The sequence below is a fragment of the Canis aureus genome, chromosome 9 (genome assembly GCF_053574225.1).
Source record: "Canis aureus isolate CA01 chromosome 9, VMU_Caureus_v.1.0, whole genome shotgun sequence".
Taxonomy (NCBI): Eukaryota; Metazoa; Chordata; class Mammalia; order Carnivora; family Canidae; genus Canis; species Canis aureus.
This window is the reverse complement of record NC_135619.1, coordinates 13317477-13332293: the sequence shown is the minus strand read 5'-3', so window position 1 is coordinate 13332293 and position 14817 is coordinate 13317477. Positions and strand designations below refer to the sequence as shown.

The window sequence follows — 14817 nt, the reverse complement described above, 5'->3', positions numbered from 1 at the left end:
TCTGGCTGTATGACCAAAGAGAGATATAAAAGACACCTTCTTGTTCAAGATGGATGCTCCCTGAAGACTGTGGCATCTTATACAGATCTCGGTGGTTCACACTCTGAAGATGAAGTATGTCTTATGTAACTAAAGTAGGATCCCAGTTGTGCCTGATAGTTTTGAAGCTCTGTTACATTTGTCTTTTCTTTTAAATCTCCTGCTGTACCAAAATCTCAACCTTTTTAAAGCCTTACATAACATAGGACATAAGGAATGATCATTATTTAATGTTTACTGAATAAATGAAGATTACAAATGTCACACAACTGATAATTCTGTTGCCCCTACCTTTTAAATGTTGTTTTGCTCTTCAAGTTACACTCTTTACTTAATATTCTTTTGCTTAATTGTCTGTCACTCCCTGCTGCTGTCAGCTTTGAATAGCACTCTACTTCTAATCTGCTATCTCCTTTTTGCTAAAAAAGCAGACATTCCAAGTGTGTTAGAAGTATGTTGCTGATTTAAGTAACGGGATAGGAGAAAAGTGCTTATTATTCATGTAAAGGGTTCTGTAAATCCTTTCAACAAGGGAGACTTTTTGGAAGAGGAGCTTATTTGAGGACTCTGAACATTTATTTTACTTTTTTGAGAGAGAGAGAGAGGAGAAGGGGGAGAGAGAGGGAGAGAGAGAATCTTAAGCAGGCTCCATGCCCAGTATGGTGCCCGAAGTTGTGCTCCATCTCATGACTCTGAGATCATGACCTAAGCCGAAATCAAGAGTCAGACACTTAACAGACTGAGATGCCCAGACACCCCATGGTCTTTGAACATTTAGAATCAAATTCAGATATATAGCTGCCGAGTGCCTGGGTGGCTCAGTGGTTGAGCATCCACCTTCTACCCGGGTCATGACCCTGGGGTCCTGGGATGGAGTCCCACATCAGGCTCCCCACAGGGGGTCTACTTCTCCCTCTGCCTGTGTCTCTGCCTCTTTCTCTGTGTCTCTCTCTCATGAATAAATAAAATCGTAAAAAAAAATAAGATACATAGCTGCCAAGTACGTTACATCAATAAGATACATTATTTCCCAGATCAACTACAATTTTAGACCAGAAATGTGATAGGGAATAGGAAAACAACAGCATATGGGCATTTTCTTCTATATGAGGACTTTTAAACTACCTCTAGAAAAGAGGGTATGTACGAATCAGAAAGCCACCAGAGAATGTTAGTATGCTAAAAACACAGCACAACTGTGAAACATCAACTGATTAAAGAATAAAAAGGCCAACATGTACCTTTATATAGTCAACAAGATTTTGGTATTCAATGTAGTTGCCTCCTCCCACCACGAAAACAATTGCCTAAAAATGCAAACAGAAAAAAACAAAAACAAAAACAACCAGGTAAGTTGAAAGAAACAGAATTTTAACTTGCACACAATATGGTTTTTAGTTTGGAGCATATTCCACAACTTATATATTAAAAAAAAAAGATAGCAAAAGGTCACATTCTAAGTGCCTAGTGCTACTTCAATTAAAAGAAATTTGTTTCTATAAAGTGTGTAGAGGAAAACAAATTTCATTCATTCTTCAGTTAAGTAACAGCAAATAAATCTAAAGGGCTTTCTCCAAAATGCTTTTTAAAATTTGAGGTTATTTATTGTAGGTAGGAAAAACAAAACTTGGCATTTACATAATTTCTAAAATGTGCTTTACTGTATTTATTTTTATTGAGAAGCTTCTTGTATTTCAAATGAAAAGTCATATCTTCACAAAAGGTTGGAATCTAATTTTAGAACCAAGTTCCACACATATAAAACTTTTACTACAGCCTTCTTTTTCTGTAAGTTACCCAATCTTGTGTCCATTCTTTTTTTTTTTTAACGTTTTTAATATTAGTTTCAGGAGTACAATACAGTGATTCAACATTTCCTTACAACACCCAGTGCTCTTCGTAGCAATTGCCCTTTAATCCCACCCCCACCTGCCACCTCCCCCTCTTAGAACCCTAAGTTTGGTCTCCATAGTGAAGAGTCTGTTTCCTGGTTTGCCTCTTTTTTCCCTATGCTCATTTGTTTTGTTTGTTAAATTCCACACATGAGTGAAATCATATAGTGTTTCTTTCTCTGACTGATTTCACTTAGTGTAATACACTCTTGCTCCATCCATGTTATTGCAAATGGCAAGATTTTGTTTTTATGGCTGAGTAGTATACCAATGCATATATATATCTTCTGTACCCATTCATCAGTTGATGGGCACTTATATGAAAAGATGTGCAATCAACATCATACATCAGGGAAATACAAATTAAATAAAAATTAAAACCACCATGAGAGATATCACCTCACATCTGTCAGAATGGCTAAAATCAACAACACAAAAAACAAGTGTTGGGGAGGATGCAGAGAAAGGGGAACCTTCTTATACTGTTGGTAGGAATGCAAACTAGTGCAGCCACTGTGGAAAACAGTGTGGAGGTTCTCCAGGAAGTTGAAAAAAGAACTACCCTACAATCCAGCAACTGTACTACTAGGTATTTACCCAAAGAATATAAAAGTACTAATTCAAAGGGATACATGCACACCAATGTATATAGCAGCATTGTCACAATAGCCAAACTATGGAAACAGCCCATGTCCATTGACTGTATCAGTTATTTTTAGCTTGAATTATTCTAAGTAATTTTATAAATCAGGAAAATATGGTTACTAATATGGTTACACAGAACTGGATTTGTCAAGATTACCATACAGTAACGGTAATAAAGCCATAAAGATGAAGATAATTCTTCAAGACTGCTTGGCCATCTTCCTTTTGTTTTAGAGACACAATTTTTAGATAGAACTTACCTCCTGGAATGGATTTTTGTTCCTTGGAACTGAGCTGCAACAAAGAAAAATGTACTGAAAATTTCACCCAAGGCTTTCACTACAAACAAAAGAGGTATGGGAAACACACACATGCACCTACAATTAGATATGTATTTATAATTTTTCTTCCTTCACTTTCTTTGAGGCTGGGTCCTTTAGTTTTGTGTACCCAAATAGTGAATTGGGATGCAGAGGAATACACTAGAAGAGATACATGTGTCAGTATCTAAAAGGGAGTAGGACTATTTTTCTCTTTAAGATAAAATCTAAGAGAAAACTGAGAGGGAGAAGGAAACACTGAGCAGCAGCTCTCAGAAGGATAAAATCTGGGTATGAGGTAAATTGCTAAAGTATATATTTTAGTACTAAATCATATAAAATTTTACTATCCTCAACATAATTTTATAGTTTGTCAGTACCTACATTTGTGAAAAAACTATGTAAACAGATGTATGGTAAGTAACAGAAGGAAATGGATGGGAGAAGGGATTTGCATTTTGCTGTAGCTTATTTCTTTGTATTTATATATGCCATTATATATTATTACATATATTAGCCACATACTTATAATGTATTTAATATTTTTATTTTTTTTTAAAATTTTTTATTTATTTATGATAGTCACAGAGAGAGAGAGAGAGAGGCAGAGACACAGGCAGAGGGAGAAGCAGGCTCCATGCACCGGGAGCCCGACGTGGGATTCGATCCCGCGTCTCCAGGATCATGCCCTGGGCCAAAGGCAGGCGCCAAACCGCTGCACCACCCAGGGATCCCCTTATAATGTATTTAAAAAATATTTGGTGTCCACGAGACCTTTTATTTTTTTATTTTTTATTTTTCCACGAGACCTTTTAATTAAGGTATTCTTCAAAGCATTTGTGAGTCAGACGTGGATTTGTTTCAGTGTTAAAAACAGGCTATATAAAAAGAGAACTTAGATTTTCCTCACAAGCAATTTCTGAAAATCTCAAAGAAGAGTAGAGTGCTATTATACCATGTTTAATGATTGAAAGGCCAATCCAACCACTCTGTCATCTTTTGCTCATTTCTATGGCCTGTCTGAATGAATATTCCATAGAAAGGACCAAAAGCCCAACTGACTCAAACACCTCATCAGTGATCAACTTCCTTCTAGAGTGCTCTAAGTTCCTCAAAGAGTACATATAGAATGAGGTGAGATTTTAAGTAGCACAGTATTACTAGTTATTAATAAGTGAGATTAATTGTGCTGAAATAGCTCAAGAGCAGGCAAAGGAGAATTTCTAAGGAAAATGTATCTACTTGTTAGCCATATGCAAATACAAGGAAGGATAAAATGTAAGCTGGAGAATATCAAGATATGAAAAGAGTTCTAAGTCCACTGTTTTAAAGGGTACAAATCAGCGGTTTTTAGTATATTTACGGAATTGTACAACTGTCACCACTAACTTCAGAACATTTTTTACCACCCTCAAAAGAAGCTGTCACTCCTCATCCTCTCCCTTCTAGAATTTATTCTTTGTCAAATTCTCCTTTGCCAGCTGCAGCTGCTATTAGCAGCTTCTTTTGCAACTTTAGCAATATTTCTGGTAAATTAAGAAAATAAATTTCCTTTAAGTTATAATCTAATCTAAAACAATCTAGTAATCAATTATCTAGTGATCAATTATTCCAACGACAAAGAGGTTGAGATAAAGCAGAGACAAAGTTCGAAAGATCCAAAACATAAGACGTAGGCAAGAAACCAGCTTCACTCAAATTTAGGTGAGAAAGTGATCTTTCTAAGCACGTTTTTTTTCCTCCTAATTCTGTCTATTCTTTCTCTATGTCTTGTAGGCTATTTTTCATACTATCATGAAGTAAATCTTGAAAAGTAATATCCATAATGAAGCAAGCAAGTACATATCATGTTTGTTATAAATTAGAAAAAAGTATCTGTAGAATGTTTCATTGCCATAAAGAAGTATTTACAACAATCCATGGGGGCTTGGCTTTTATGGGCCAGTTAAATAAAAACAACAACAACAACTGGTATTCAACATAAAGTTCCCATCTTTGCTTTGGTTCAGTAAGAATATTCATTTAAAAACACATTATCCAAATTGCCCTCCTTCATATAGTTAGTTTGTAATACAGCTGTCTTGTTATGAAGAACAAAAACAAAACAACATAATGTATTTTTCTGGTGTGTGAGTGTATATACTTGAAAGGAAAAGAACCAAAATGTTAAGTAAGATTAGTAGTGATTATCTCTAGGTAGTAAGATTATACATATTGTTTATTTACCAGGTTTCCATTTAGTTTGAATTTTTAATAAGCAATTATTTCTAAAAAAAAATTATGTTATTTCCATTCTTAGTGGGATGGGAAGACCTACAAACAAATCACACAAGTCAAGAGCTACTTACCTGTCATTGCCTCGCAGCATTTTGGGATCAAAATATCTATAGTCATCAGTTTCCTAGTTAAAAAACAAAAAACAAAAAACTGGAACTTGATTTCTCTTTAGAATGTTACCATTTGGCTTTGAGTATTTTATTTAATTAAGCTATTAATCTGGTAGATTAATTAAATAAATCTGTGTCACCACCACCACTAACAGAACACTTATTTACATGTTAAATGTTTAATTCTAGATACTTTAGATGAAATTACTCATTTAAATTCTCATAACATCTGTGAGGTATTTATTTTTATCTCTGTTTTCTCATATGGACAAGCTGGGGCACAGAAAAATTATGTTAACTTTTCTAAGGTCACGTAACTAAGTAATATGGGAACTCTAGGATTTGAACCCAGGTAGTCTAGTTTCAAAGCCCATGCTCTTAACCACACTATACTGCTATACTATATTGAAAATATAATCATTTTATAAACCAGTATAATTATTTTTATTGCTTCTGTTTTAGAATTTTATTATATGTTCATGATTTTATACAGAATAACTTAGTACAGGTTATAATCTCTATTATTTGAAGCATTTTAAGTTAGATGTATTCTGGAATTTTGAATTTAAAAATTTTTTAGATGATATCATGCATAAACTAAATATAATGTAACACTCCCAGTGGGCACCACCCCATCATCTAACGTATTACTATTTTTGCAGCTAGATAGATGAATATTAATATAAAGTATGATAAAAACTATAAAGAGCCTCAAACTGAGTTAAGGTTAGGTTTTCCCACCAAATGGATCATACAAAATCTTTCAGGTTTCAGGACTCTGTAGATTTCAGAAGTTTCAGATAAGGGGTTGTGTACTTTCTAAATTGGAAACTAGTTTCTTGATATTAAAGGACCTGGGAAGTACTGTTTTACTGCCTGCAAGTGTGCTCTCACTCCCTCATTTTTGCTTCCCTCTCCTTTTCCAGCACAGTCAGCCAAAGGAATCTGTTCTTTTGCCAAAGGGTGGAAAAAAGATAGTTATAAATGTATACTTTTCTTAGGCTTTCAGGCTTTTCAAGAAGAGCTACTTCTTCATATATTCTAGGATGTTTTAACATTGTTACTACATTATATACCATTTTTTCTGTATCAATTCCTATACTGAAGAATCCTGTCCTTTTTAACTTATCATTATAGACCATTCTCTCATTCCTCTCATAATTGTAATTATCCCCTTTGGGGATGTTTTATTACTTGTTTTCACATGGCAAGATTTTAAAATATATTTTGTTAATTTCTTTTAATGTTATTATAATCATGTTTTAACAATTACAAAAAGTGACACATTGATTTGAAGATCCTGTTCAATCTTTCTTAGCATGGAATCTAAAGCCCTGCTGCCAAAATCTATAGAGATTCAGATCAACCTAAACTAGGGTTCTGATGTTGCCTTTCTTGATTCTAGACTCCTGTGATAACCACGTTCTAGTCACCACGGTAACAGGATGAGCTGTTTTATGAAATGGACTGTGATAATTTTCACATTCCTTTCTTGAATGTAAACAGCTTGGAAACCCAGTAAATGCTAACAATATTTACCCATTTGTCTATTCGTCCAACAATTTCTCTCAATTTTACTTTGTAGCCTAAAGACTTCCATCCCATCGGAACACATACACTTAAAAATTTCACTGTGTACTTCTCTAATTTTCATAAAGTTAAATTAGTCTTGTACTCTTCATACTACACACCAGCTGATGCTCACTAGTCCTTTGTCATTTCAAGAAACTTGCTTCTTGGGATATATTTTACATTTAACTATATATACAGAATATAATCTACATTTAATTTGGATGAGAGCTGGCCAGAATAGTTATAGCAGCCGAGAAAACCAATTCTCACTATCTGTGATAATGGCTAAAAAAGCTCTTTGAGAACCTGGACTGTTTGCTTTCTCTCATGTAGTCTGCTCTGATTAAGCCCACAATGAACCCAGATTTTACTGCCTTTCATGCACTGAGTTTGATATGTTCATGAATTTACAAGTACAATATTAAATGGTACTCACAGGATTTGACTTCATCTCCATCAGATTGTCTAAAATACGAGTAACAGGTAGATTCTGTGGAAAAGATAAGTATTTTGTTAAATATTAGAATAACCAAAACAAAACAACTTTATTAACAAACCAACTCAATCATCCATCCCACAGTTAAGTATGCTTCCTTCTCCATTAAACACATTCTAAAATCAAGAATTCTGTGAATGGTGTCATAACTATAAATACTCCTGGCACAACTCAAGTTTTCAGAGAAAAAATATAATTCTAAATCAAAAAGTCCTTTTAATGTGAAAGCGTAACCAGGTTTTAGTACAAACACATGATTGGGCTTTTCACTTTGTTGGATATTTGCTTTTTAATCCTAGTAATCGCAAACTTTTGATCAAATAAGAATCCCATTTTTTCCCTATTTCCTTTCTGCAGGTAGTATAAGAGGTTCTTCAGAAACAGAGTAACTTAAAGTCTGAAAATGTATGACATTCTTAAACTCAAGAGTCTTTCATTTCTAATGTATATTCTTCTAAGCCAAAAAGATACTTGTGTTCTTTGAAAATTGGTGAAATGGATACATACAAACTTTAGTGACCATTTTTGTTTTGTCTTGGATAAATTCCAAATTTCCAATGACATACTACATTGTCTTCTTACAGAACAAATTCTACTTTGAACATGAAATGTTTAACACTGGTGTTAGCAGAAGATTGCTTTTTGACATGCTTACATGTCTTGAGATAAGAAATACTATTTTTGTCTTTCAATCTGACGATTTTTAGCATTATTTTGAACATAAAGCATGGAGTACAGAAAATTTACTAAGTGACTATTACACTTATTCAAAATGCATTCCTAATGAGATGGCATTCTGCCTACTTTGAACTGATATTTCCTTTGTGAACTGTACAGGATGTTCTATGAAGAATATTTTGTATCTTGAGACTTCATACAACAAAGGCAACATTAAATCTGATTATTTATATAAATGTAGATAACACACTACTATTTTTTACAAGAGTTTTGCTTTCTTTAGGCCATAAAACATTTTATTGTTACTAAAATGGACTACCACTAGAGAAAATGCTGCTTTGGCCAAACAGAAAATATGCAGAAAATTTTTTTTCTTTTTCTTTCTCTAGATTAGCAAGTAAAAACCTTTTAAGATGCTCTTAGCCAAGTAAAATTAAAGCTATTTCATTATTCCCTTATATTTGTGTTGGCCAGAAACTTTTTAATATAAATAAAAGCACCAAAGGTTCAATCTAACTGAATATACTCCCTGAATTCTATTATTTGGAATTAAAAAAAAATACGGTAGCTCCAAAGTTTACCTTTTAAGTTTTGTATCAAATAAAATTGAGTTTGTCCCTGTAGGAATAAGTCTAAACCATGACTTTCTCTGAAGAATGACTGGGGGCAGATTTAAATCTATAGAAATGCTTTATCCCAAAGAAAAAAACTACAGTTATATATTTGTTCCAAGTAACATTAACAAACTTTGCAAAATAAAAGGAGGGCATAATTTTTAAAAACATCTGGAGTAAGAACACATTAAAAATTATAAGATTTTACTAAAATTGGAGTTCCTGGGTGGCTCAGTTGGTTCTGTGTCTGCCTTTGGCTCAGGTCATGATCCCAGGGACCTGGGATTGAGTCCCATATCGGGCTCCATGCTCAGTGGTGAGCCTGCTTCTCCCTCTCCCCCTCCTTCTGCTCCTGCTTTCTCTCTCTCAAATAAAATCTTAAAAAAAAAAAATTTACTAAAAATAATTTTATACCAATTTCTCTATTTACATGCAGCTTTCCACTGAGCTCCCTGTATTGTGCCATGGAGAAAAATTCAGAAAAGACATAATGTAATGATAAAGCCATGAGTCATATGACTTTATTTGTGAAAATAATTGGAAATTTGAATATTTATATCAATATCTCATAATAAATCCTCATGCAGTATAAAAATGAGATTTTTCTAAAAGTTAGAACTAAATTTTGCTTTGTATTTTATAGCTCTGTAATACTTAAAGACAAGCCTACCAGTGAATATGTAATTAAATAGCATAAAAAAAATTTCTTTCTAGCAGAAAATTCCTGAGCCTAGAGACAATTCTTTATGTTTTTGTTTGGTCTTTACAACCATACAATAGCCAAAAAATCATCTACCACTTGTGAACCACATGATATTCACATACTATCAGAGATTAAGGAAAACTTCAAGTGTAGAGAATGATAAAGGAAATATATAATTTCCTTTCCATGATGTTGTTAAAAAGCGTTAGAAAAAGTACTTCGGAAAACAGCTTCTGAGATCTTTGTCACCAACTAATGCTCTACCCAGCTTTTGTTCTTTACCTAGAGACTTGAACTGAGTTAATCATTAATTTTTTTGAGAGAGAATGAACAAAAGTGGGGATGGAGGGTGCAGAGGGAGGGGCAGAGAAGGGAGAGGGAGAGAGAGGACAGAATCTCAAGAAGGCTCCATGCCCAGTGCAGAGCCTGACGTGAAGATGAATTTCATGACTGAGATCATGACCTGAGTTGAAACTGAGTGGGATGCTTAACTGAACCATTCAGGAGCCCCCAAAATAAATTTTATATTAATAATAATTTATGTACAAGATTAATCAACTTTTACTGACTGAAGAAACTGAACTGTGGCAGCTAAATACTAATAAAGGGAAAACATTACAACAAAAACCATACCATTTTCTTTGTTCAATGAATGTTATCTTACTCATAGTTAGAAACAAAAAATTTCTGTATTCACTAAAAGAGAAATTTAATCAAAAATCACTAAAAGGAAATTTAATCAAATAAAAAAGCCCCATTGTTTAAAAAAATTTCCAAGCATATTTTTCAATGATTTGGAAACTATTTTAGAAAAAAAAAAGTAAGATATTAGCATATAGGTCAGCAACTAAATCTTTAGTAGCAGAAAGCCTTACTATAGACATAAATTTGAGAGACAAAAAAGTTTCATGCACACGAATATCTTAAATTAAGGATCACTATTTCTAAAATCCTCAAATTTCAGATATGTAAGCTAGAAATTTTATTTGGAGAAAAAAAAAAAAACCTATTCCTAAAGCCCTTACTGGCTTTATGACCATAGTCATGTTTTATGGTTTTAGTCACTGGAAAGTTTAAACAAAAACAATGTTAATCTTTGATGGTGTAAAAAACAAAACTGAAATAAAATACGCACAGAAATTAAAAAACAATTTCAGAAAAGTAATATAGCTTTACACCCAAAACAGTTAAAGAACTTTTTCCCCTTAGTTTTCCTAGAATTAGCCACTTATTGCTCTATATTGCCATGTGGTGTATGGTGACTGTAATTCTCTCCTTGCAGCCCTGCCCAGGGGAAGGGATGATATTCTGATGCTGAAGTCAACATTGAGGTTGGGACAGGAGTTGCTGCTATCCTGATTATCAAAGCCTTGGGGAATGAAAACTAGTATGTGGACTTGAAGAGAATGCTTATCTTGAAGGCTGTATTAGCCAAGTAGAGTAAGATGATAAGATGGTGTGGATACCAGAAACACACTGGGAATGAGGAATTATCAATGATGTAAGGGACAGAAAGTTGTCAGTGAAGTAAAGATAGAAAGGGGGGGGGGGGATAGATTATCTTTTTCCAAAATTTTAAAATTATAATCAGAAAGGGATCTATGGGTGAATCCAATATTCACATCAACATCTAACAGATGAGGAAATGATAAAATTATAGTGGTGTTTTTTTCCCCCAAATCATAGCATATTAATGGCAATAAAATCAAGAAAGTAAGGTAATATGGGACTCAATAAAACAATCCAGTTCTCCATCACTCAGCTTCAACAGTGATCAACTCATAGCAAATCTTACTTCATCTATACTCTCAGCTATGCCTCCGTTTCCTATGTTGTTTTAAAACAAGTCCCCAATATAAAATGATTTTATAGTTAACAATGTTTTCAGTACATATCTCCAAGCTATAGGAAGTCATAAAAACCTATACTACTTAGTACACCTAAAATAATAATTTTTAATACAGTAATATCCACAATGTTAAATTTCCCTGTGGCAAACATTTTTTAGTTTTCTTGTTCAAATCATAATCCTAAAAGGCCATAGACTGCAATTAGATAATACATTTTTTTTTTAAGATTTATTTATTTGAGAGAAAGAACATGAGCAGAGGGAGGGTAGAGGGAGAAGCAGACTCCCTGCTGGGCAGGGAGCCCAATGACATGGGGCTCGGTCCCAGAACCCTGGGATCACAACCTGAACCTAAGGCAGATGCTTAACCGACTGAGCCACCCAGGTGCCCCCAGATGATACATCTTTTAACTCTTTTTTAACCTACTGATTACTACTGCTTGTAATTTATTAATTTTTAAAAGAGGGATTATTTTAGCAAACAAGCCAAAGTGAAATCAAGACTTCTAAATTATGCAACTTTGTGCTACATTATTCATCACATCTTGTACAATTATCCTCAGAGAAATAAATTCCAAATCTGTGAACATCATTCAGATGGTTTTATGTGATAGCTGATACTTGTGATGCATAACTTGCCTAATAAACAAAGTATAAAAAGCTCTTACAAGCAACACAGGAAAGTGGACATAATGAGACATCCTATTATCTTTATTTCATTTATAGTCAAACATTTATTCAGATTAAAAAATGCAAATGACATTTAGAGATTTTAAGAGGCTTAAAGTACTCAAAACTCTACAAGTGTGAAAGTGACAGAATTCATCTCTAGCAGTCTCCTCTCTGACCATCTCTTCCCTCTTAGTTCCCAATTGCAGTACTGCCAAATATTAGAAACTTAGGACACTGTAACTTTTAAACTGGATTGCTACTAAACACTTCTAGAACCAGAGACACTTTTTAAATTATTAAGCTGACAGGGCGCCTGGGTGGCTGGCTCAGTTAGTTGGGCATATGCCTTTGGCTCAGGTCATGATACTGGGGTGCTGGGACTGAATTCTATGTCAGGCTCCTGCTCAGTGGGGAGTCTGCGTCTCCCTCTGCCCCTCTGCCTGCACTCATGCTAATTAATTCTTTTAAAAAATTATTAAATTGACAAAGATTGCATACATATACACACATACATGCATGTGCCAAGGTTTGGAAAGGATGTAGAGAAACAAGTGCTATATATAAGTCATGGCCAGTCAGCAGGTACATTTTTTCTGAGGGCAATTTGGTAATATTTACTAAGAGCAATGAGATGCGCTCACCCCTTTGATTCCATAATGCAACTACGGGAATTTATCATATGGAAATAATCGAGATGAATACTCACCCAGGAAAAACTAACGTCTAAAAATTAGGTACATATCCTTCAGTATACTCATTTTTCTCTTTTTTGAAATAACATATTATAGACTTCATGTTTTTAAATGACATTTCTTTTTACTTCACAACATAAAAATGAACTTCACTCTGACCACCCCCCCCAAAAAAATCAATAAATACTTCCTCTAATTTGAGCCTGAAGTATATGTTTTATTAACACACGTTAAAAAATGGCATGGCTCTTCCAGTAGTGGCAGCAGGATACCCTACAAATGGACATAAACACTAATCACTCCAAACTTTAATAAGTGAGAAACTGCCTATTTCAAAGTAATTTGTTGCATGCAATGTTAAAAAAAGCAAAGGAATTTGTGGTTACAGATACCAGTTTGTTTTTATATTGAATGCACTTTAAACAAACCAACTCCTGGTTTGACACAAAAAAATATTTAAGTTGATCAGTTCTGACACCTCTTACAAACATCACTTGTGGACATACATCATTGTGGCTCTAAAGTAAGAAGTTCAAAAATCCATCATTTCAAAGACTGAAGTCTGTAATTTCTCCATTCCAGAAGTTATTCTATGATTTCCTTAAAAGAGTGACCAGTTAGGAAAAATATGTAAATCTCCTTACACATAAATTTATCTACAGTGGTATACAACAGCCAGTCGGTCTAGCAAAAGGCAGACATTATTTTTGGGGTTGGTGGCTCCCCTTTTGTCTCACAGAACAAGATCATCTTGTTCACAGTTAATGATAAATTGAGTGGCGTAACAGATTCTCTGACAAAACTCCACTCAGGCTTCCCTGAGCTCTCTTTCAATGGGGCCTTGACTTCTGACGTGTGTCCATCTTTGCATAGTCCAATTTAGAAAGGACCCTGTTTCAAGAAGTTTAGCGAGAATCTCTCATCTTTAATACCTGATCATCCTGATACCTGATCAGATTCCTCATCCTCTGCCATCTCCCAGGTGGTGTCTGGTCACCGTGGCCTGCCTTCAGCAAGGATCCTGTTAGGTTGGTTTAGCCAGAATCCTCTTTTATCCCTGATGTTTCCTTTTAGTAATTTTATAACCACTGATCCCTACCCTGCTCCTTGGCTATAAATTCCCACTTTTCCTTGATGTATTTGGAATTGAGCCCAATCTTCTACTCCAGGTGGAGAAAGAACCCTGCTGTGGTGGTCCCAAATTCTGGGACCAAACATCTGTCTTACTGCTCTTTAACAAGTGTCATGAGTAACTGTCTCTTTAACAGGTGCTAAGTTAAACTATAAAGTACAATACATTGGTTTCTAATGTACCTTATTTTCTATTTTGTGCCTTTTCGCCTTCTGTAGTCAAAGAGAGTAAAGATAAACTAGCTCAGCAAAGTACTATAAACCAGTAAAGAGTGGACTAAGTACTTAGTAGTAGCTCCATACCAGGGGAGAGGTACGCTGGGAGGGACTGAACAGACAAAAGTGTTCCCAAATAATTAGAAATAATGCAATCTATCAGGAATGTATCTTAAGTTTGGAAAATCATCAGTCTTTTAAATAAAGCAAACCAGAATTTTTTCACTGTTCTTTGCTACATAGTTTTTATATTAAAATGTTACCAAATAAAGAACTGAATACCTACTATATGCAAAGTGCTATGGAAAATTCAAAGATGGGGAAAAAATTCCTTGCCCTCAAGGATCTTATTAAGAAGAAGTAAAACTTTCTATATCAATCTTACCTCAATAAATCTGTGTGTGTGTATGTGGGGGTGGGGGAGTAAAAAATAACATCAATACAAAATAATACACATAAATATTATAAGAAAGATAAAAGTATGGAATAAGTTCAGAGAAAGAAAAGATCTATTTTTTTTTCTGAAAACAAGTAAACACTTAATATTCACATCTGAATAACTGCAAATTAAATCTCTTTTTAAAATTTGGCCTTTAAAATCCTCATTATAAACTGAAATATATATGGGTGAAATATTATGTCTCAGATTTTCCTTGAACTATCTTAGTAAAAATAAATTTTAAAAAATATAATAGGGAATATAAAACAAGAATGACAGGATGTTGAATACTGAAGCTTGGTGAAGGGTTCAAGAAAGATTGCTATACTAATGTGTATTGGAAAATTTCCATAATTAAAAGTAAAAAATATAACCTGTTTGAAAAGAAACCAAATTAGTGATGACTCTCTGAAGCAGAATACATCTATATATGAGAATAACAGAAATACAAAAATTAAAAAGCATCTTCTGT

At 34.0% G+C, this 14817-nt stretch overlaps 1 protein-coding gene across 6 annotated transcripts in view; it reads right to left on the bottom strand.

Moving 5' to 3' along the window:
• The window catches only part of SCFD1 (sec1 family domain containing 1), a 106645-nt gene that overhangs the window by 14150 nt on the left and 77678 nt on the right, over window positions 1-14817 (bottom strand). For all 6 annotated transcript variants that reach the window (XM_077908896.1, XM_077908893.1, XM_077908895.1 and 3 more), the window contains 4 exons: window positions 7292-7345; window positions 5245-5297; window positions 2837-2870; window positions 1281-1346 (listed from right to left, as the gene is read on the bottom strand). In XM_077908896.1, the coding sequence (XP_077765022.1) occupies window positions 1281-1346; window positions 2837-2870; window positions 5245-5297; window positions 7292-7345 (207 nt within the window). The remainder of the gene's footprint in view (window positions 1-1280; window positions 1347-2836; window positions 2871-5244; window positions 5298-7291; window positions 7346-14817) is intronic.